Raw genomic sequence first — 23,476 nt, forward strand, 5'->3', positions numbered from 1 at the left:
CCATGAGAAAAAAAAAAAAGGAAGCCCTTAAAGGAAAACCTTTAGAAGGATGCAGTAGAGATGATGTAAACAGAAAAAAGTAATAGTGTTTAAATATTTATAGGATTATTGCAAAATGTATAAGAATCATTATTTTAAAAATCTCAATCAAGAGTAAAAACTTAGGTAAAATACAAGTGATTCAGACTTGCGTTTGTAAAGATTGCTAAATGTTTGGGTTTTCTTGTGTTTTTTTTTGCGGTACGCGGGCCTCTCACTGTTGTGGCCTCTCCCGTTGCGGAGCACAGCCTCCGGACGCGCAGGCTCAGCGGCCATGGCTCACGGGCCCAGCCGCCCCACGGCATGTGGGATCTTCCCGGACCGGGGTACGAACCCGTGTCCCCTGCATCGGCAGGCGGACTCTCAACCACTGCGCCACCAGGGAAGCCCCTAAATGTTTAAATGGATAAATTTAGGAAGATTGTAGAAGATGTATTCATATTTTTCTAAGATACTGGAAGTTATGGAAATAAAGTAATTGATGTATCCAAAAAAAAAAGTTTCTGGAACTAAATAGATTATCAATTAAGATTTTGAAGTGATTTTTGTTACCCAATGATGATGACTGTAGGTATAATTTTAATGAGCCTGAATTTTAGTGTATTACAGAATTATTGATTTCATTTATATTGGATTTACTCAATATAAGCCCTGCTGATAAGTTTCTAACCAGGAAAATGAATATATGCTCAGAACTTAAATTCCAGACAGTAAAATTAAGGAGTACACATAATAAATGATGCAGTGTGTTCTCTCTTTCTTTGGCCTGTTGTATTTCTTGAATGAAGGTCTGCGTATTTTATCCTTCGTTTTTTTACTACTTTTCCCCATGTGATGTACAGCACATTTCCCCGCCCACTACTTTGCTGAAACATTTCTCTAAGATTATCATGACTTTATACTGTTAACCACATCCTCCTGCAAACTTCTTTTTTGACTTCCTGAGGCTCCAATATGCAAACCTAGTTCTCCTCCAGGATCTGACTTCTCTTTTTCCTGCTGCCGTGAGCATCCTTAAGACCAATCATGGTTATGTTATTTTCTTCTATCTTTCCTCTGGATAATTCATGCCTTCTGATGGTTTCAATGATCATTTTATTATGTACATGTACATGCCTAGCAGATATAAGGTACGCAATAAATGTTTATGAAAGGATATGTTGATGACTTCTAAATCTAGGTGTCTATTTGTCTCCTCCTGTCTTCTGTTTATCCTGTGGTCATTTAAATTCAGTACCTTAAACACTGAATTCTATTTCTGTCTCTAAATTGCTCCTGCTATCAATTTCTCTCTGTCTGTCGAAGCTACTACTACGTTTCCCATCCCCACACTTGAAACATCAGAGATATCCTTGACTGCTCTCTCTCTCTCTCCATCTCCCATCAAGTCATCATGTCTTATCTATTCATTCTGGGGTTCTCGGGAATGTCTTTTGGATTCTCACCTCACTTACCACCTTCACTGCTTCCGTGCTAAGCCAAGCTTCCATCACCCTTTGCCTAGCCTATTGCATTAGCTTCCGGCCTTTAGTCCTTTAGAATTCTATTTATATTAGAAGTCCATTCTGTTTTCTGCAGCACAGTTGCAACAAAATTTTAAGGTATTGATTTCATGATGTTACCCCGGCTGTTTAAACACCTTCCCACCCCATGTAAACTCTTCATCCTGATACTCAAGGCTCTCCACACTTTTGATTTACCTTACCAATTAACTCCCATCTCTCACTACACATAAAAGAAATTCCCTGCCTCGGTTAACTTGGTCTGCCCATCACACTAATTCCCACTTTATCTTCTTGCCCATCACACTAATTCCCACTTTAAACTGCCTTCCTCTATCTCTCTACTTATTCCAATCCTACCCTTCCTTCACTGCTTTTCTCAACTTCCTTCTCCAGAAGGCCTCCCTGCCTCTCGCATCACATGCGTATATTTTTCTTCTTTGCTACTTTATTGTATTCGTTGCCTCTGCTAGCGCCTTTGATTAACACCTTCTTACGTGCAAGTCTCAGCTCTTCACTAAGTAATAAGCTCCTCGCTGGTAAGCAACAGGAGTGTCCTGTTTGTGTTCACTTGTTTTGTGTTCCTACTAGTATCTGGCAGAGCATTAGATAGAGAATGACTTTTAATTAATACTTGTTGAATGGAAATTATAGTCTCTTAAGAATGTATACCAAATGCACAAATATTCTAGTGCCTGACAATCAGCCCAACATTTGGCCTGGATTTTCTACAACCTCCAAGAATTTGGGCACTTGAACCTATCAAGCTGAAATTGAGGGTCTGTCCACATCGCTTGGGTTCTACTTCATCGATGAGATGGCACTTTTACCCTCTAGCTTCTTGATTTCATATACCTTATTGAAGTCAGGCACTGAAGCATGGAACAAATATGAGTTTTTGAGTCTGTGGGTTTTTTTTAAACCAAACAGAAACAGTTATATAGAGATTGAAACAGCACTTGATTTAACCAAGTACCTTGCTGAAGAAGATGAAATCATAGTGTGGCATGCAGTTTTGGTGAACCTAGTGACCAGGGATCTCGTTTCTGATGTGAACAGCCATGATATATATCCACTGTTAAAGGTAATTTCATTCTTGTTAGATGGTTTTTTTTTTTAATTTCTGTCTTCCTCCTTCCATATTTTAGATAGTGTCTGTGAAAGCGGTCTTTCCCAAAATAATAGTCTATTTGTTCTGTATATATTCATTTTCTTAGGAATGGTTGTTTACTCTTAGAAGAAAATACCTTAGTCATAGACCTGGTCTAGGAGATGAGTATGAGAGAAGTTTGGACAGTTTCTTAATTCTTGGTGAGGTATAAATGTGTCTTAAGAAACCAGAAGTGGATGGAAATGGTATGCCTTTTTTTTCTTATTAAAAAAGGATAGTATCTATTAACAGCTGTTTCCCTAAAAGATTGTTAGTCTAACAGAATGATTTTTCACAAGTCTATATCCATGATTTATATCCTCTGATTTATAGGGCCGGCACTTGAAACCAGAGAGTTATATTCCAAAAAAGTAAACATTTTGAAGCTGCTTTTGATATTGGGAAGAGAGATGGCGAAATTAGAGTTAATGAATGAAGAAATAACCATGCCAACTTGTCCTTCTAAAAGGGGAAATTTCTGTTATTAGATCTTTAACAGTGATCGTAAGAAAGATGGCACAGGTAAAACCAAAGCCGAAGTTTGGGAGCAGCCCCTCGGAGAGTTAAGGGCCGCAAACAAAACAGCAAGTGTAGTAGGTGATGATTCCAAGTGAGAGTCTGGGGCAGTCTGAGGGCGAGATCGCAAGCACTTCGGGGTTCCAGACTTTCTTTTATCTAGTGTACAAAGTGCTGATGGGAACGTACTTGAATGTGGCATGGCGACCAGTAGGAGAAGGCACTTGTTGGTGGGATCAAGTTGGTTCACTGATAACATCTGATCACTGGTTTTGAGTGAAGAAGTAAAAGCTAATGTTTGTTTTTAAAAATTTCAATGAATAACATTAATTTATTCTGAGGGATATATTGGTAAGTGTAGGACTATTATAACCTTATTATTTACCAGCCGATAGCTCAATTGAAGAAATTTTATTTTGGAGTCAGGGCTTAAATTAATCCAAGGCATAAATCAGTATTCCTTGTTTTTTTAGAGATATATATATACTAAGCATGGAAGTTTCAAGGTAGAAAGTTTGTTTTATATTTCTCCATTTTTTCTCTATTTTAAAGACAACTGGAAATGTTTGGGTGATAGTAAATGATAAGAATGTTTGATATTTATTGAGTTCCTACTATGTGCCAAGCAGTGTGCTGACACACATCATATTGTTTACGTATTGCTTACGTTTGAGGAAACTGAACCTATAGAGGTTTTAAAAGGTATACATTTAGTGACAAATAAAGATTACTTCTGAAGAAATATCTGTCACCTCTCTGTTAATGTCTTTTCAGACAAAGAGAAAAGCAGTGTAAATTGGGTGTTGTGAGCAGAACTAACAGTATATTTTCTTTATTTTTTATAGAAGTATCTGTTAAAGAGACTTATCTCAATATGGAATACTTATTCAACTATAATTCGTGAAAATGTGGCAACATTGCAGGATGACTATTTAGCTCTGTAAGTACTTTTTGAGCAGTGATCATTGAATTAAATAATTCATATTAATGGATAGGCTTCCAGATTCATAAAATAAGATACTAATAGTTATGATTCACTGAGAGATTTGTGTGCCATTTGAGAATAGTAGATTTGGGATTGGTGAGCTACATGTATCCTAATAGGAAATAGTAGTTTGGGAATCTTAATTTACCTGCGAAGCACATACAAGTACACACAGGAATTTATACCTTTATATTCTCCAATCTTAGGCTACTGGTTGAAATCTTAAGTATGTCGTACTATTGATGAAGGGTTGTGTTAAGCAAAACCAGGCTATACAAACAAATTGGAGGGTATAGGAAGGATACACGGGGAAAAAAATCCCCTCTGTATATTCTTGATGACAGAGAGAAAAGTTCCATTATTTATGTCAGACAGAAATTCTAACATTATGCAGATATGATTAGGGAGGTTGACAGTGAACTGTATCAGTCATCTGTGTGTGAGCATGACCAAGTATTGCAAATGATTTCCCCATCATTGGTTCGGCTAGGGGACTATGCCTGTTGTCATGCTGCTCTGGAAAGGGGGTGAAAGGCAAAACAGGGCTGCAGTACCGCTGGCCTCCCTGTGACACAAGGTTTGTGTGTGTAGGCTGGGCTTCCAGATTTAGCGAGGGAATCTGTGACCAACAATGAATGGTACAGGGATTATATTTACAGCTCTAGTCAACATCAAGCAGAAACCAATTAGACCAAGTAAGAAATACAAAAGGTGGGGTTATTCTCTCTCACAAGTATCCTTCTGAGAGGGGAGAAATTTTAGAGCTAGGGCGTGTGAATGGACAAACAATGTGGTTGGATTTACGGACGCATGGAAGACAACGGGGATGAGCTAGAATGGCAAGTGGGTAGGCAAGTTGTATAGGCAAACAGAAAGGCCCAACCAGGCAGCACCTTTGTTAACCAGCCATGGCCTTGGCTCTCCTAAACTGGCCTGAAGTGACCTGCTTTTTGTAGCATCCCTGGGCCAGTTCTCTTCAGAGCAATCTCAGGGAGTTAGACTGTGCTTCCAGAGAATTCCATCTTGCTGCTACCAGTTTGGGGTGGGTGGGGAGAGGAGTGAATGTGTAAATGAATGCTCAGAACTGTCTCTCAGAAGGTCTCCCCCCCTGGAGATTCTACCTCTGCTTATCAGAAGGTCAGGCCAGGCTGGGATGAAACTGGAGGGAGGGTGGAGCAATGGAGATTTGCCTCTTGGCATTTTCCGGAAACTCCTGACCCATTTGAATTCCTTTACCTTACTCCAAACTGCAACACCTCAAGGCACCGCTCATCTGGATTTATTTATTGTTCTTCTCCATGTTCTTTTGAACTGATTTCGTTTGCAATGGGAATGTGTACCTCTGCTCAGCTATAAAAACAAAGCAGAAACCTCCATTCTTTTTCTGGAGACAACGTTAATAGCCAGGAGGAAGAAGCAGAAGCTTAAGCCAGGAGAGGCTTGCTGTCGAAGGAGAGAAATAAACCATTCCCTCTGCTCTCATGTGTAGAGAAAGAACTTTATTTTTAAGTGTGTTATATCAGATACTTAAAAGTCATTTTTTGTTATCTGTAAGGGAGTTATTGTAGAAGGGAGGAAAAATAAATTGATAACAGATGTGGCATGTGTGTACACCCGGGTGTGTTTGAGGGAGATGAAGGAAGGCAGTAATTTATTTCTTACTTTCAGAAAGTACCAGTCTTGGAGCTTATTTGGTGCCTGAGAGCCTCTCAGCAAATATTTCCCTGAACCTTAAATACAGTTGCCATCCACAAAGTCTATTTTTTAACAAACCTGATGTTATTGGAAGGATGTTTTCAAATACCCATCTTTTTATGAAACACATATTCTTGGCGGCAGAAAAAATCAATGCAGTAATGAAAAATACATGTTTTTCTTTGATATTTCCTTCAAGAATATCACTGGAAAAACTTTTTGGAACTGCATGTTGGTTGGGTCTTGAGGACTGTCTTCAGCTGTCAAGAGACCTTTTCAGAAACTGGATGAACCATCCAGAGAATGAGTAAGTGTAATATTGTAATTGCCCTTCTTTTTGTTCTGTTTCAGCACCAACAATTTCTCTTCCTTTTGATGCTCTTACTCTGGGAGTGAACATTTTGTTTTTACTTAGATAATCTCTCTCTCTTACTTTTTTTTTCATATGTCCTTTAAACACACACACACACACACAATTGTCTCATGGAGGTCTGTGCATAGCAATAGATTAGAATTTATACACGGAATTGTCATCCGGGACCTCTCATTGCCGGTGCATTCCCTAATACGCACCTGTGGTTATCTCGAGTCTTATTTAGGTTGTTCATTATAGTTATTTATTCACATATATAAAAGTGCATCAGTACATCTCTTTCTGTGTAAGTTTGCAGTCTCACTGACACCTGAGACCAACACTCTGTCATTCTGGTGTTATATTACCTTTAAAATATGACCTCAGATGGACTCTTAGAGAATGTGATAATAAGATATGAAACCAAACTGAGTTATCAACATACACTGTTGGTACTGTTCTAATTTACTTCTCCCTCAAGACTCCTTAGTTTCTAAACTAATTTGACGATCTCAAGATGTTAATATGAATGACAGTTTTCACAATTGCTTCTCTAGATTCCTACTTTTGATATTTATATCTGAGATCACAGACATTTTTTCTAGATTTATACTTCCAACTATATGACAACCTAGATTAACATATAACTTAACTGCTATGAAAAATATCATTGCATGTTATACCTTACAGAATACCTTATCCGATTAAAAATGTGATTTTATGTTATGGCATTGCCTTGGGAAATGATAAAGAATGGGATTTTTTGTTAAATATCTACAACAATAAAACAAAGGAAGAAGAAAGGATTCAACTTGCTTATGCAATGAGCTGCAGTAAAGATCCGTGGATACTTAACAGGTGATTATTACAACTTACCTTGAAAGGGCTCTTGGTGGAGGAATGCAATTAATAAACCAAAGGGAGAAAAATAGAAATGAGCTAATATAAGAATTAATATGAAACATACTTATAATTCAGTAACTTAGAACCATATGGGATTTTAGCTCCATTTATTTAAATTTACTCTTTCCATTGGATAACGTTTACGTATTTATTTTCTGCCACATGCGCTTTTACAGATATATGGAGTATGCCATCACTACATCTCCATCCACTTTTAATGAAACAAATATAATCGAAGCTGTGGCAGCCTCTGAAGTTGGCCGATACGTTGCAAAGGACTTTTTAATCAACAACTGGCAAGCTGTGAGTGAAAGGTGAGGAGGAAATGGGAGACCTCTCTTTCATTTAGTTCATTGGTTTGGTGCTAGTGGCTCAACTTTAGTCTGGCCAGGTCACTAAAGTCCTTTGCATTGACTAGAAAACTGATACATTTTCCTGCGTTTAGTCTCACCACAAACTAGCTGTGTGAAAGATAAGGTCACTTATCCTCAGTTTTGGCTTTTTTTGTGAATGTAGATTTGCATGGGGTACTTATCTACCTCAATTTCCCACTGTGCCCACTAAGAATCTTGTCTTCAGAGACACAGATTAGAGCAAGCCATGTTTTTTGGTGTGAGTGTACATCATTCCATTCATTTCTTTTGTGAAGTCCATCACCATATCTTTAAGAAACAGCAATGTTCATTACTACATAAGCTTGGATATTGCTTGTGCCTTTTGTCAGATTCCCTTTCTGTATCTGGCTTCCATGTTCTTGAACTTTTTATGTTTCTCACCTTTTAAGATTAAATCTGCTTGCTACTTAGCCTGCCAGGTAAAATAGACGTTGAAATGCACAAGTCAGGCAGCATACCCTCGATAGCTGCTCTTTCTAGAACATGACTTAACCATACGTTCGTTTTGCGAGGGGTGGGAGGGTGGATCAAGCCATTTTATTGAGGGGCTTCAGGGGAGGGTCGAAGGGCTGGGAAGACAAGGAGATCTGACAGCATCCTTCTCCAGGCCAGGATCTCCCCAGCTTCACAGTCTCTGAAAGCCTGAACCATGCATTCTTAAAAGCCTCGAATAATATGTCCTACAACTATTCATATACTGAAGAGTTAGCAGATCAGAGTAGACAACAGTTCAGGTACATACACAGCTGTAAAGTTGGAAGATACTTTTTGCAAATAAATTTAGGTCTTTGGAACAGAAGATATATTTAGAATATAAATGTTTAAGAATCTGAATATGGTTCTCTTATACAGCAAAATAATGGAATGTTTTCCTTTTATGGACATGTATTGAACACCTTCACAATACACCAAAAATGTATTTTTAAATCAGAAATTTTAAACATGTAGATAAAAGCTCTTTTGTACAGTACCGTTTTTCTGGCTCATCAGGGGGACATGCATAGCATACTCACAATATTGAGAAAATTGGCCTTATCTCTTGTTTTAAATTATCATTCTAGGTTCATTGTTCAGAGAGCCTTATGACCTTGGGGGTAAACTATGTCTTCCATTTTTGTTTAAGTCATTAAAGGTAATGCCTTCCTTCCCAGGTCCTACTTCCCAGTGGGAATTTGGGAGTTGGGTATAAATCAGAAGTATTTACTCAGGTCGCCTTGTTCCATGAGGTTTCAGAGGTTCCAGCCTCCTAGGGCTGTCTGTTACGTTCTGTTCTCTCTCCCTGGAGCTTGTATCGAAGGCTCTGACCCCCATCATGCCCCCTCTTGGGCTGACATGCCTAGCTTTGCCTGGACTGGAAGCCATCTGCCCTCTTGCTGCCGTGATCATTTTGCTCAAGATCATTCACTTCAGCTACAGTCCCTGACTGTTTTCTTCCAGAGCATCCTGCGGAACAGTCTAGCAGCAATTTTGGAATTAAACTGCTGAGAGAACAGCTCCTTTAAAAAATAAGTGATGATTTTCCTGAGGACCCAGATTGTAATCACCGCAGCCTATCACAGTCTCCATGCCTTCAGATGCCCTGCCGGGCCCTGAGAAAGATGCAGCTTTAGGTGGTTCCTACACCTAAAGACTCCCAAGCCCACTCTACCCCTTGAAAATCAGAATCTGCCAGAATAGGGTGCAAAATCTATACCTTTTTCTAGCACCCCAGGTGACCCCGGTGTAGTTTAACATGGAACCAATTGACACTGGATTAAAAAAATATCTAAGCCTGCATTGCTCAATATGATAACTACTAGCCAACATATGGCTATTTAAATATAAATTAAGTACAATTAAATAAAATTTAAACTTCAACTCCTCAGGGAATTCCCTGGTGGTCCAATGGTTAGGACTCCACGCTTCCACTGCAGGGGGCACAGGTTCAATCCTCGACCCCTGGTTGGGGAACTAAGATCCCATAGGCCTTGTGGCACAGCCAAAACAAACAAACAAAAAATTCAGTTCCTCAGTTGTACTAGCCTTGTTTTAAGTGCTCAGTGTGGCCAGTAGCTACCGTACTGGACAGCTCAGATAGAGAGAATTCAACTCGACAACACTGCTCTAAGGGGTAAAACAGCCTCTCAATTTATTTCTCCTCTCTTTCTATACCATACACAGCACATGTAACTAGTTAAGCCCCCCAAATGGCTTTGAGCAACCCATGGGAAAGATTGCTCTTAATTTAAGTGTGTGCTAATTTTTATTCCTCAGAAGAACTTTTTTCTGCATTTGGAGAACAGAAACATGTTTGCAATGCTCTCTAAAAAGTCCATTGTCTGGCAATTTAAATGATTTAACTGTATTAAATACGAGTATAGAAGGACTTCCTTTAAAAAAAAAAAACTCTAAACAGGTATTTCATTATCCCTACGAAGGTCTTAGAATTCTAAATGCATTCACTTTTAACCATGGCTTAAATGTTTTTATCTTTTATCAACAAAATGCCATGCTCATAAAATAGATGCCTTTCCTTTTCTGTTTATGATACATTAAGCTCAGTTACTCCTCTTACACATTCTGCTACAAAAAGTCTTTGAGACTCAAATAAATTTGCCTTCTACATCTAAAACATTTATTTTTAGGTTTCGATTTATAGTCACCAGTCTTGCTGAATTTTGCAAATGATTTTGAATAGACAGTAATATTATATATGGATTGTTAAGAGGAAATAAAAGTTCAAATTAATAATTAAAATGTTATATACATTAAAATGGCACAGGAATGCTTACCTTGTTCTTTGTACATCAGAATATTTACTCAGCACTTATTAAACAATTATATTTGACATGAATATTTGTATGTCACCAGTCTTCATAAAATGATAAAGTTAGTATAAAAGTGTAAGTAAACAAATGCGATGACAAATTAAATTTTATGTTATTTAAGTGAAAAGGATTTATTTTAAATTTGCTATAATGTGACCGATCACTCGCAAATTAGCTTTGAAACTGGTATTTCTCCAGTGTGTTTCACTGAGCGTTATTCATGGAGACACTGACAAGCCTTCTGTAAACAAAGGAGACAGTAGCCCATCGGTTTGGAAACTGTCTATTTTAACCTCCACAAATTCACAGTATATGTTAGCATCATAAAGCTCCAAGAAGCCCGTCAGAAGGAAATCTAGCATCTAGCCCAGCATCTTGTCACTGCAATCCTGCTATGCACCGTCTATGCTAATGTAAACAAAGTGTCAGTCTGCCAGTAGATCAGTTGTTCCAGGCGAAAGACAGATGAGAAACTAAATTCTCTAACCCTCTCATCTGGAACTGTAACTAGAACAACATTTATTTATTGATGGCCTATTAGTTAACATTTAGGCCTTGGTTTCCTCTTGCATAAAATGAAAGATGTCGTATGTGATCAGCTGTAAAGTTCTTTCTGGTAATAAGAAGTTCTGGTTTTTCTATGCCAAGGCACAGTTAGTTCAAGCTGTTGTTGGGGGTTATAAAGTGATTAAGACACGGTCTCCGATAAATGTTACAGAGGACAGATGGAGAGTGCTCTAGGGATTCAAAGAGAAGAAGGGGGATTTGAACAAGCAGGTGGAAAAACTCACCTTCTACATGGAAGGGAGGACACCAGTAATTGCCTGGGGGCAAGGCTGAGAGTCCGACTTGGGACTGATCGTCATAACTGGCTGGAGCTTAGGGCCCTGGAAAGGAGGCAATAGGGCTGGTCAAGCGTTAGAGTTGAGACACTGCCAATAGCAGTCCAGGAACATCTGCTCCCCTTAGCCAGGCCCCAAATTCTTCCCAGGGAGCCTAATCTGAATATATATTTTGGAACACTTGCTTGAGTAAAACAACTTTGGTTTGTTACTGCTTCTCAGTCCCATGTGCAGGGCACTGCACTGGTGGCTGTGGGGTATTTAGTTAATTGTTAGATGAGTTGATCTTTTGGATACTGATCCCAGTGAGGGAGCTTCCACTAACCATAAAGACATCTTTCAGGTTACAGAGAAATCAGTATGAACCTGCACTTGTGCATAGCTCCTATGAAGAAATGTGTGAATAGACACGAAACAATAGGATTTTTGTGACTTCTTATTGGATGTGGTAGAAATGATGTTTGCTTCATGCTTGTTATGTTGCTTTTGGCTTTCATAAAACGATTCAGGCTTCACCGCCTACAGCAATACCCTAGCTTTATTTGAATATAGAATACAAGGTATCATCACTTTCAGACTCAACTGATCCAAAACGAATCTTACCCTCTTCTTCACCAAACCCCTTATTTCTTCTCCAAATATGTGATACTGGCTAAAGTCCTATGCTTGAAAAACCTACACTCTTTTTTCTTTAACTTTTTATTTTAAATTGGAGTCTCGCCGATTAGCAATGCTCTGATAGTTTCAGGTGCACAGCAAAGCAACTCAGCCATACATATACATGTATCCATTCTCCCCCAGGTTCCCCTCCCATCCAGGCTGCCACATAACATTGGGCAGAGTTCCCTGTGCTATACAGTAGGTCCTTGTTGGTTATCCTTTTTAAATATAGCAGAAACTTACAATCATTTTTACTTCTACTCTGTTGTATTTCATGATGGGGAACATAGAGTTGAAAGGGTTAAATTGGAACAAACTGAGAGAATTAAGATGTTATCGGAGTGCTGTGTCCAAGCACTGGAGGGCCCATTTTCACTGCCTATCTCTGGGTGAGGCGAGATAACCTGGCTGCCTCCATGCTTGCCTAAGTGGCCAAGCTTGCTGCAGGAAATCAGACATGGCAGGGGAAGGGGTGGGAGGGGAGGGCAAATGTGAGAAAGGAGAGAAGCGGAAGGTGAGATGGGCTAGAGTCCCAAATCACGCTGACTAGCACTGAATGTTATCAATTTCTTGAAAGGGCAACTATCCTGACAAACGTTGCCTCCTGTCTTCATGTTAATACCTTTGACTACTGGTGGGCTAAGCTTTCTGTAATGTATATATTTTTGTTGAGTACTGTTTCAAAGAGATTGCTCTCTCAACCAGAAGGATAAATCATCTGTCTCAAAGATATCTCCTCTTGAAACTTTCAAGAACAGGAAGGAATGAAGTGTGCCAGGCACCCTGATAGGTGCTTCAGTGTACATTATCTCATTTAATCTCCATCCCAATGCTTCTAACTATAGGTAACTTCAAACCCAGCCCTGCCTCTGGGGTAACCTTTCTCCTGTATTTGGTAGAAAAATCACACATTTAGCAACGTAGGTAGTTTTCTTTTGTTTCCTACTTTTTTTTAAGTCTGGAACTCAGTTTCTTTGCAAATTTTGTCAAATTTCTTGAGTCATTTCACAGGCTTTTTAAACCTGGCCAACCAAAATGAAGAACTAAGAAATATTTCTTCTTTCCCCATAGAAACAGATTTGGTTGCCTGAATTATATGTAGACAGTCTCTTATCCTCCACTTTGCTGAAGTAGACTCAGCTTAAGTTATAGCTGGGAGCTTAAAAAGGACAAAAGCACTGTGTTTCTCTCACCTTTGTCTGCATATCATGCCGATGTTAACTCTTACAATTTTTAATTTCAAGTATACATTTTTGAAGTAAACCAATTGTATGTGTTAACTATCAACTATCAAGACAGAATCCTGATTCAACCCTTTCTTGTCCAGGCCATTATATTAACCTTTTAAATTTTCTTTCCTTTTTAATGCATCCAAAAGTCTTTCTTTACTTTTTTAACTACAGCAACACTTTGAGCAGGTATGTATCTGCTGTTTTTCCATAGCAACATTTCATGGCTGTTTTTCAGACAATTCTTGTCAGTTACTCAAGGTCACTAAACTAAAGGGGAAGTTTCAGTTACCATACCTGTTTGAGGGAGCTTAAGGAAAGCCAGAGTACTTAGCCCTCAGGGATCACCAACATTTTGAGAATCTCTTTCCAAAAAGCATATACAAATGCAGAAGTTTCAATAAGCTTTCAGGGTATTTTAGTCAGCGTTTCTGAAACTGATTCTATATTAACTACACTTTTTAAGGGGTATACTTTGAGTATTTACCTATTCTCTCTTTTTTTTTTTTTTTTTTTTTTTTTTTTGCGGTACGCGGGCCTCTCACTGTTGTGGCCTCTCCCGTTGCGGAGCACAGGCTCCGGACGCGCAGGCTCAGCGGCCATGGCTCATGGGCGCAGCCGCTCCGCGGCATGTGGGATCTTCCTGGACCGGGGCACGAACCCGTGTCCCCTGCATGGCAGGCGGACTCTCAACCACTGCGCCACCAGGGAAGCCCTACCTATTCTCTTTTAAAATTTCTTAATTTGGGTATGTGACATCTGTTCTAACCACTTCATTTTGAAAGATAAAAACAGTTGTTGTTACTGCTTTTAGGAACAGCTTTTTATATTTAAATGAAACTTTTAAAGCTATCTGTTACACAAATCAATATTAAACTATAATTCTTTGTGCTAATAGACTTTCCTATAGCATGGATTTTCTATGAAAAGATGAAGCTAAACAAGTTCATATATGGCTTTGCTTAGATGTGGGAGTTAGGAATTAATAAGGGCTGTATACTTAGCATTTATCTGCTCTGTAGCTTTGTCTTGCCAAACATTTTCCACTCGTGATTAGCATCTCGTTGCTTTGTAGGTATGGAACACAATCATTGGTTACTCTGTTATACGTAATAGGGAGAACCATAAGTACGGATTTACAGATCTTAGAGGTAAGTACTATAGATATTGTGCATTATAAAGACAATTTGGAAGCCATTTTTTGTGTAGTTTGGAGTTGCTAAAATTAAAAGTAATATGCTTTTCTGAATTGTTACATTCTATGCTCCATTCACGGTATTATCACTGTGCAGGAAATGTCTTTTATTAATTATTATTTATTTATTTATTTTTGGCTGCGTTGGGTCTTCATTGTGGTGCGCGGGCTTCTCACTGCCGTGGCCTCTCCCGTTGCAGAGCACGGGCTCCAGGCATGCGGGCCTCGGCAGTTGTGGCACATGGGCCCAGCCGCTCCGCGGCATGTGGGATCCTCCCAGACCAGGGCTTGAACCCGTGTCCCCTGCATCGGCAGGTGGACTCCCAACCACTGTGCCACCAGGGAAGCCCAGGAAATGTCTTTTAATTCTGTCTTGCTCTTGAAATAGAGACCATTCTTGTTCATGGAGGGTTGTACTTCACCTGAATTATTGCAGTAGACTATGGCCCGGGCTCCCTGGCGTAGGCTGTTCTTCCCTCCATCCCATCCATCACATCACTGCCGGTCATTGCCCTGCTCCCAAAGTTTCAGTATCTCATCATAGTTTTTAGAAGAAATTTTAAAATCTTGTCATTAGCACATGAAGCCCTTCATAATCTGGCCCCTGTGTTACTCCCTAGCTTCACTTTTGCCCACTTCACCAACCAGTGTCAGAGAATAAGAGGCATAGGTACCCCCGAACACTTTTCCTCTAGTTACACTGTACCACTTAACAGAATTTCTTAAATTATCATGTTGTTGTACATTTCCCAGATTTCAGAAACACTGCCTTCTGTCTGGGGTGCCCTCCTCATGCCTGTCCTTGGCTGGGTAATTCCTAATCCTCCTTTAAGACCCTGCTTCAACCACATATTCTAGGAAATTTTTTTTTTAATAAATTTATTTATTTTTGGCTGCATTGGGTCTTCGTTGCTGCATGCGGGCTTCTCATTGCAGTGGCTTCTCTTGTTACAGAGCATGGGCTCTAGGCACGCGGGCTTCAGTAGTTGTGCCTCGCTGGCTTCAGCAGTTGTGGCTCACGGGCTCTAGAGTGCAGGCTCAGTAGCTGTGATGCAGGGGCCCAGTTGCTCCGCTGCATGTAGGATCTTCCTGGACCAGGGATTGAACCCGTGGTCCCCTGCATTGGCAGGCGGATGCTTAACCACTGCGCCACCAGGGAAGCCCTCTAGGAAATTTTTAACTAACTAATTTACACCCTCTCCTCCTCTGTGCTCCCAAATCATCCTATATAGTTGTTACTATGAGAGAGAGAGGAAGAACTGGTAATTCCTGAAGGAACGATCTTTGTTTGGGTTTTGGCCCGCCTGAGGCTGAGCTGTCAGGACCTGATTTATCAAGGATTCCCCAGACAAGAGAGTGAGGGGCACACCCAAAAATCCTGGAACAAAAGCTCCTAGAATCAACTGAGTTTGTGTTGATATCTTCAAAAGTGCCTCTGTTCATCTTTATCTCTACAAAACCCAGTAGTTTTGTTGTTGTTGAACGAATGAATGAAGTTTGCATAACTTTAGCAATCCCCAAAGTTCCAAAATTCTATAATCACTGATAGTTCATTAAAAAAATGCAAAAATGGATTTAGCAGTAGTTAAATTATTGTAATTTTGAAAACAAGTGAGTTAGCTACCGTGAATATCTTTGTCAAAAAGCTGTTAATGACCAACAGTCCTACTGCAATGTATTGGTTCACGTGATAATATTGAAAACAATTACTAAAAATGGTAAATGAAAAGAAAGTCATATGAATTCCTTTTCCCTCCACACCAGCACAGTTTTTATACACTCTCCTTATCTCTTGCTCTGGTCTTTCTACTCCACCCTGCTGGAGCCTGTCCTCACTCATGCTCTCAAGCACCCGTGAAGCCCCACACACACAGTCCCACAGACACACATTCCCCTCCCACCCACTGTAGGTGCTCAATCGTGGGTGGTGCTGCTGGTGTGTGGCTCCCACTGCCTGGCAGGAATGCCCAGGTGTGGGAGAGAATGGGAAGTTTGCTCCTGGCCCCTTAATCTACTTTTTCCTAGAACCTTATTTGTCTTTTGCATTGTAGTTAGGCTTGACAACCCTATTACTACCTAATTTCAAGTACATTAGGGTTTATGTGACCTTTTGTGAGCTGGTAGGGTACACTGTCATTTTATGGTAATGTGTGTTCTGAGTTATAATCCAATGACACAGAAATAGACTTTTGGAATATGATTTATTCAGTTCAATTATTATTATCCCAATTATTCAATCGGGATCCGTCTGGCTTGAATGTAATATTGCAACAAACATTCCCATAACTGAATGCTTGACCTGACTCAATGAAGGAATTTAACCAGTGGATGAATCCACTATAAATATTCTTAAATAAAGGGTAACATTTGTAAAGACATGGATGTTGTGTACCAGTTTTGAACTTTGGAAGTTGCAAAGTTTCTTTTGAAATAAGGAAAGGTCTCATTGTGTCTCTGTCTACAAATCTTGTATAATATCCAATATGCATTCTGGAAATCTTTATTGAGCACCTACTATGTGCTTGGGGAATAGAGCAGTGAGTAGAATAGACAAAGTTCCTACTTCCTGGAGCTTCCAGTCTGCATCGGATTCTTCAGGACTGGTGTGGTCTTCATCACATTTTCTCAGTCACAGTCTCCTCAGGGACACACCATATAGGGACAGACATTTCTACTCATTCCAACTGTCATCATCCATTCACAAGATCATGTCGCTACTTAACATGAACTTTGTCTTACTGTGCCTACGTGAGAAGTTCAATTGCACTGATGGACCAACCGTCTCTTTGTCCTTTCAGCTGCAGCAGTTTTGCAGTAACATGTTGGAGGAGCACCAGAGACTCACAGTTCAGGCCAAATTACAGACAATAAAGAATGAAAATCTGAAAAACAAGGAGCGAAGTGCCAGGATAGCTGCGTGGCTACAGAAAAACACATAATTTAGTGGCAACTTTCGGCCCTTCTCTTGCATATTATAATGTGCTCACGGTTTTGTCTTCCAATATTCTGTGAGTCTGGAAAACCACACGTTTTGTTATTCGTATTTCAGTCACATTTACTACTCAGAGTCCTGTTCTTCCCCTATTGTCACGTTTGGCCCTGAGGCTCAGTGATTGTTGAGGATTTTGCCAATAATGCTGTATTTCTGGGGAAGATTTTGCTTCATGTTGGGCTATAAACCACATGATTTACTTTAAATGCCTTGGAAAAACAAATTTACCGTAGAAAGTTTTGCTTGTTCAGTTGTGAAGGCCAGTGGAATATTACATCATTGGGTAATGAGCACATTCTTTTCTGAGGGAAATACAGATTTGCAATACTCTAGGGTTTATTTAGTTCAATACTTAAAAGAGTAATGAGCAAATGACACAACAGTGTAAAGAAATAGAAACCAGAAAAATAATATTCACTAGAAGACAGACAAGCCAAAGAAATGCAAGTTTTAAAAAGAAGAAACAGACAATTTTGTGAGCCACATTAAGTGCCCCAAAGGCAAGAAATGTGTCTCCTCCTGCCCATTTCTCTCTCCCCAGTGCCTGCTGCATCACGCCACACTTTACTGGCTACTAACTTTATGGTGTCACAAAGAGACCTGGACTAGGATCTATGAAGTACCCTTAGGATTGCTGTTGTGGAGAGCAAATGGAAAGCAAGGCTCTGCCCTGAAGCTCTTGACTGTAATTCACCTGTGGGACAGACACTCTTTCAGCCAAAATTTAGCAGCAAAAATGATGATGTCAACAGACAATAGCAATTATGGGCTAATCTCCATCGCAAAGGACAATGGTCAGATAAAGAGTAATAGAACTAAAAGATTAACCAGAGCATAATCTTTATAGCTTTGCACTCAGCAGATTAAGTTTGAAATGTGGTTTCATTTGGCCAAATTGAACCTGCTTGTAGTTTGGACAACTTTAAACATTTTCATCAATCACAAAGTATGGAATTAGCTTAGTTTTGTTATCCCTGATTTAATCAGGACAGCTAAGGCAAATCATCCTACTCTAGATTTTGTGTGTATACCATTTAATTCTTGTTTTCACTTTAATTTTGTTTTTACAGAATGGGGGTAAAACTACAGATCTTCTATCTACCTCAAAGTGATACTGTAACAATTAAGGATTATGTCAATGAAAAGCCTTTAAATATGTCATATAAACTCAAGGCAATGTGATCTGAGGGTTTTTTCCTATTTCTTCTGTAAGTTAATGTACCCACAAATTAATATGCAAGACAAAAGTTCACTTTCATAGTCATTTCACAAGAATATACTCCCTGAGAGGGAATGGGAGGTTATGGGACTTGGCCATGAGAACAGACCAAAGCACAGCCTGCACAGACTTGACCATGGGTCATAGGTCAGAGAGATTTTTCTTTAAATTTAGCAATTTAAAATATAAGCAATAAAACGTCTCCACGTCTTCAAATTGTTACGTGTGCAGTATCTTCCTGTGTTTTCTTAAACGTGCGTTCTCTGTTTCCCGTATCTCCTCCAATCATCCATCTCATCTTTTGATAACCATGTCACGTGTCCTCTCAACTGCTTTCTCCTCCTTTCTTTCTCTCCTCCACTTCCACTCCCTCCCCCTCCCTTGTGTTCCCCTGTCTTCCTTCTCCCTTTCCAGTAACCTCTGCCTTCCTTCTGCCTGGTTGTCCATGTCCCCTCTCCTTGATCTTCCTCCCCTCCTGTGCTCTCATTCGACCAAGTGTGCTTGGAGGCTGGTGCTCGAGATGCTGAGCGGGCTCTGATGCCTGTTATTGGTGATGCCAAGCCCTGATCCTACCAAAGGAGCACACTGGGCTCTTCAGACCATTTGTTGACAATTAAAATTCCATTATATCTTAGCTTCTGTAGTAATTAAACAGCACCAAAAATGTTTATCCAAAATCAAATGCCCAAATATTTGGTTAATAGTCCTTCCTCTAAATACGAACAAGAATTTTGAATAATGTACAAATTTTCTTACTTGGATGAAGCCAATTACTCCAGATAAGCATTCTATTTTATTATATTGTACCTTATACTTAGTATAAAAAGAAGTAATTATTGATTGATTACTGTGATAGCAATAAGTCAGGGAGTGATACTGAGTCAGATTTGTCTAAATGGTATAAATACTTTATTAACCAATAAACCAGCTTATTTATTAGCACACCAACTGTAACACAATATTTTCGACCCATCTAGTTTATACTGTTCATCCTAAAGCAGGTTAACAAGATATACAATGTATTCATGATTTTTTTAATTTGAGCATCAGAAATTAAAGTTTTCCTTATAATCTTATGCTTTTTTCCTCCTCAGACCTATTCAGTGACTTTTCATTGTTGACCTTAAGTGAGAGAACAAATGCCTTAGTCTTGAACACTCTAGATGCTTTGTAATTCAGAGCTCTGGGACCAATCTGTACAGCAGTTTATTCTGAAGAATGAATGAAGAAGCAAAATGAGCTTTAAAAAGGATTTCTACTTGATTACTTTTCCTGTTTACTCCAGTGAATGCTTTTTTTCCATCCATACTCTAGCAGGATTAACATGTCCAATCCCAAGCCTTAAGGGAGGTTTACAAGTGAATGTAACTGCTTCCCCGGATACAAAGAATTACGTAGCATAGTCAGAAGCATTTGAAACTACACGTATAATGCCTCCAGCTCAATCTTCTCACCAATTCAACAACATTCAGCAAATACGTTCTTCACAGCACAACTCTTATTTAAGAGTTATTTGGACTCTTCCTCTTCCCTTCCTTTTATAAACAGGTCAGTCCTAAAGGTGAGGCAGAGCAAGGTAAGCATCTACACCAGTGGGAGCTGAGGGGCAGCTGAGGAGGCCCAGGACCTGGAACGAGGTGTAAGAGCTTGAGTGGGTGAAGAGGGAGTCCACACACCAGGGAGCAGCTTGGCACAGGATGTCAGAGCCCATGAAGGGTGAGTAGAGTGGCCCTACAGTGCAAGGAGGGAGCTTACGACATGGACAGTCAGAGCCCAAACAGGGTGAGAATGGGGAGTCCCATAGTGGGGCGGAGAGGAGGCTCAGACTGGATGAGGGTTCAACATAAGGTATCAGAGCCTGAGGCAGGAGAGGACGCCATCCACATGGGGTGGGGGAGAGGCAGATATGGGAACTTGGTTACCACAGGGGGTATGGTTCAAATAAGAAAATTTACAAATGATAATAAGATTCAGGTTTCTCACTGCTGGAGAAGGGAGTTGCAGATATTCAAAAGGAAAAACTAGAATGAACCCTTTTTTGTTGGATTGGAATTAGAGGTATTGATGTTAGCAGTTCTCACTGTTCTCAATACATGGATAGATTTATACATATAGATGTAAATGTGTGTTTGTAAACGTATCTTACACTTTCTCTCTAGATATATATAGACATAGATGGAAATACAAATATAGATATAGAAATAGATGTAGATACAGATATAGATATAGACTTTAACTTTCTAACTGAGAAGGCCTGGGAGCAACAACACCTCAATGACAATGAGCACATCCAGTACCCAGATCTTGGCTTCTAAATGCCATGCTCTGCTAAAAGAACCAGGGCTTCTTGGGGAAATGGCTGATTTCAGGGATGGGGCAGGAAAGGGACAGCTTGAGATAGAACATCTCTTTGTACTAAAAGATAAGAAAGTACTCAAATAATGATGGGTACATATCAAAGGGTACAAAAGCCAACCACAAAAGTAGCAGGATACTAAGTAAGACAGGTCAAAGGCTTCCTCTCGCTTTACTTCCCCTCACAAATAATGCCAAGAAGAATAAAATGAAAATATCACCTTCTCTGCTTTCAGGCTTCTGCTGAAAGTGGGCTAGTTTGATGACTTGAAGAGTCTTGGACCCTGGGTGTTGACAGATACATATCAGAGGAGTAAATGAGTACTAAGCATGGAGTTTGCAAAAGTTTCTTTTTATTTATCCTCATGCAGTGATCACCCTATCATTTACAATGGCCCCTCAATCTTAGCATATCTTACCTGGGCTCAACACAGTCTATTAGTCCCATCAGTTTCTATGAGCCAGAACAGTCCTTATTGAGGCCAGGGGTCTTAGGTCTCATTTTAGGAGACTGTCCTAAAAATGCTCCATAATAGAGAGTAAGTATTATTTCTTTCAGAAATGATTACCACAATAAGATTAGTGAACATCCATGGTCTCCCATAGATACAAAATTAAAGAAATAGAAAAAAAATTTTTTTCTTGTGATGAGAATTCTAAGGATTTACTCTCTTAACAATTTTCATATATAATATGCAGCAGTGTTAATTATATTTATCATGTTGTACATTACATCCCTAGTATTTATTAGCTTGTCTCCGGAAGTTGATATCTTCTGATTACCTTCATGTAACCCCCCATCCCATCCCCCCACCCCACACCTTTGGTAATTACAAAGCTGATCTCTTTATATGGGTTTGTTTGTTTGTTTGTTTTTGAAGTATAATTGACTTACAACGCTATGAGAGTTGCTGGTGCAGAACACAGTGATTCAGTATTTCTATGCATTACAAAATGGTCACTACAATAAGTCTAGTTACCATCTGTCACCATACGAAGATATTACAAAATTACTGACTATATTCCCCATGCTGTACATTTCATACCTGTGACATTTATTTTGTAGCTGGTAGTTTGTACCTCTTAATCTCCCTTACCTATTATTCTCCTCTCCAGAATTCCCTCACCTCTGGCAACCACTTATTTTGTTCTCTGTATCTATGACTCTGTTTCTGATGTTTGTTCATTTGTCTTGTTTTTTAGATTCCCCATATAAGTGAAATCATATCGTATTTGTCTTCCTCTGTCTGACTTATTTCACTTAGCATAATACTCTCTAGGTCCATCCATGTTGTTGCAAAATGCAAGATTTAATTTTTTTGTGGCTGAGTAATATTCCATTGTATTTATCCATATAATATTCTTTATCCATTCATCCAATAATGGGCACTTAGGTTGCTTCCATATCTTAGCTATTGTAAATAATGCTGTAATAAACATAGGGGTGCATATATCTTTTCTAATTAGTGTTTTCATTTTCTTTGGATATATACCTGAAAGTGGAATTCCTCAGTCATATGGTGCACAAGAGTTCCCTTGTTTCCTTTTCTCCAGATCCTTACCAGCCATTGTTATTTGTTGTCTTTTTGGTAATAGCCATTCTGACAGGTGTGAGGTGGTATCTCGTTGTGCTTTTGATTTGCATTTTCCTGATGATTGGTGATGTTGAATATTTTCATGTGCCTGTTGGTCATCTGTATGTCTTCTTTGGAAAAAATGTCTATTCAGGTCCTCTGCCCGCTTTTTAAATGGGTTTTTTTGATGTTGAGTTTTATGAATTCTTTATATATTTTGTACATTATCCCCTTATCAGATCTATCATTTGCAAATATCTTCTCCCATTCAGTAGGAGGCCTTTTCCTTTTGTTGATAGTTTCCTTCACTGTGCAAAAGCTTTTTAGTTTGATGCAGTCCCATTTGTTTATTTTTTATCTTGTTTCCCTTACCTGAGGAGAGAGATCCAAAAAAAGATTGCTAAGACTGATGTCAAGAGTGTACTGCCAACTTTTCTTCTAGGAGTTTTATGGTTTCAGGTCTTAGTTTAATTTTTTAATCTATTTTGAGTTTATTTTTGTATATGGTATGAGAAAGTAGTCCAGTTTGATTCTTTTACATGTAGCTGTCCAGTTTTACCAACACAATTTATTTAAGAAGCTGTTGTTCCCCCATTGTATAGTTTTGCCTCCTTTGTCATAGAATAATTGCCTGAATAAGTGTGGGTTCATTTCTGGGCTCTCTATTCTGTTCCATCGATCTATGTGTCTGTTTTTGTGCCAATACCCTACTGTTTCAATTACTGTAGGTTTGTAGTATAGTCTGAAGTCAGAGAGTGTGATACCTCCAGGATTGTTCTTATTTCTCAAGATTGTTTTGGCTCTTCAGAGTCTTTTGTGTTTCCATACAAATTTTAGAATTATCTGTTATAGTTCTGTGAAAAATGTCCTTGGTATTTTGATAGGAATTGCATTGAATTTGTAGATTTCCTTGGGTAGTATGGTCATTTTTTTTTCACTGTATATATTTTTAAAATTTATTTATTTATTTTGGGCTGTGTTGTGTCTTCGTTTCTGTGCAAGGGCTTTCTCTAGTTGTGGCAAGCGGGGGCCACTCTTCATCGCGATGCATGGGCCTCCCACTATC

General features: G+C 39.2%; 1 protein-coding gene across 1 annotated transcript in view; it reads left to right on the forward strand.

Moving 5' to 3' along the window:
* The window catches only part of LVRN (laeverin), a gene marked incomplete at its 3' end in the record, with an annotated part of 78,885 nt that extends 61,676 nt beyond the window's left edge, over positions 1 to 17,209 (forward strand). Inside the window, exons 14-20 of the mRNA XM_079918635.1 lie at positions 2,472 to 2,625; positions 4,053 to 4,147; positions 6,087 to 6,194; positions 6,930 to 7,097; positions 7,319 to 7,456; positions 14,151 to 14,280; positions 17,069 to 17,209. Of these exons, the coding sequence (XP_079774761.1) occupies positions 2,472 to 2,625; positions 4,053 to 4,147; positions 6,087 to 6,194; positions 6,930 to 7,097; positions 7,319 to 7,456; positions 14,151 to 14,280; positions 17,069 to 17,209 (934 nt within the window). The remainder of the gene's footprint in view (positions 1 to 2,471; positions 2,626 to 4,052; positions 4,148 to 6,086; positions 6,195 to 6,929; positions 7,098 to 7,318; positions 7,457 to 14,150; positions 14,281 to 17,068) is intronic.
* Between the last annotated feature and the right edge of the window lie 6,267 nt (positions 17,210 to 23,476).

Source organism: Stenella coeruleoalba (assembly GCF_951394435.1).
Source record: "Stenella coeruleoalba genome assembly, chromosome: 3".
Classification (NCBI taxonomy): domain Eukaryota; kingdom Metazoa; phylum Chordata; class Mammalia; order Artiodactyla; family Delphinidae; genus Stenella; species Stenella coeruleoalba.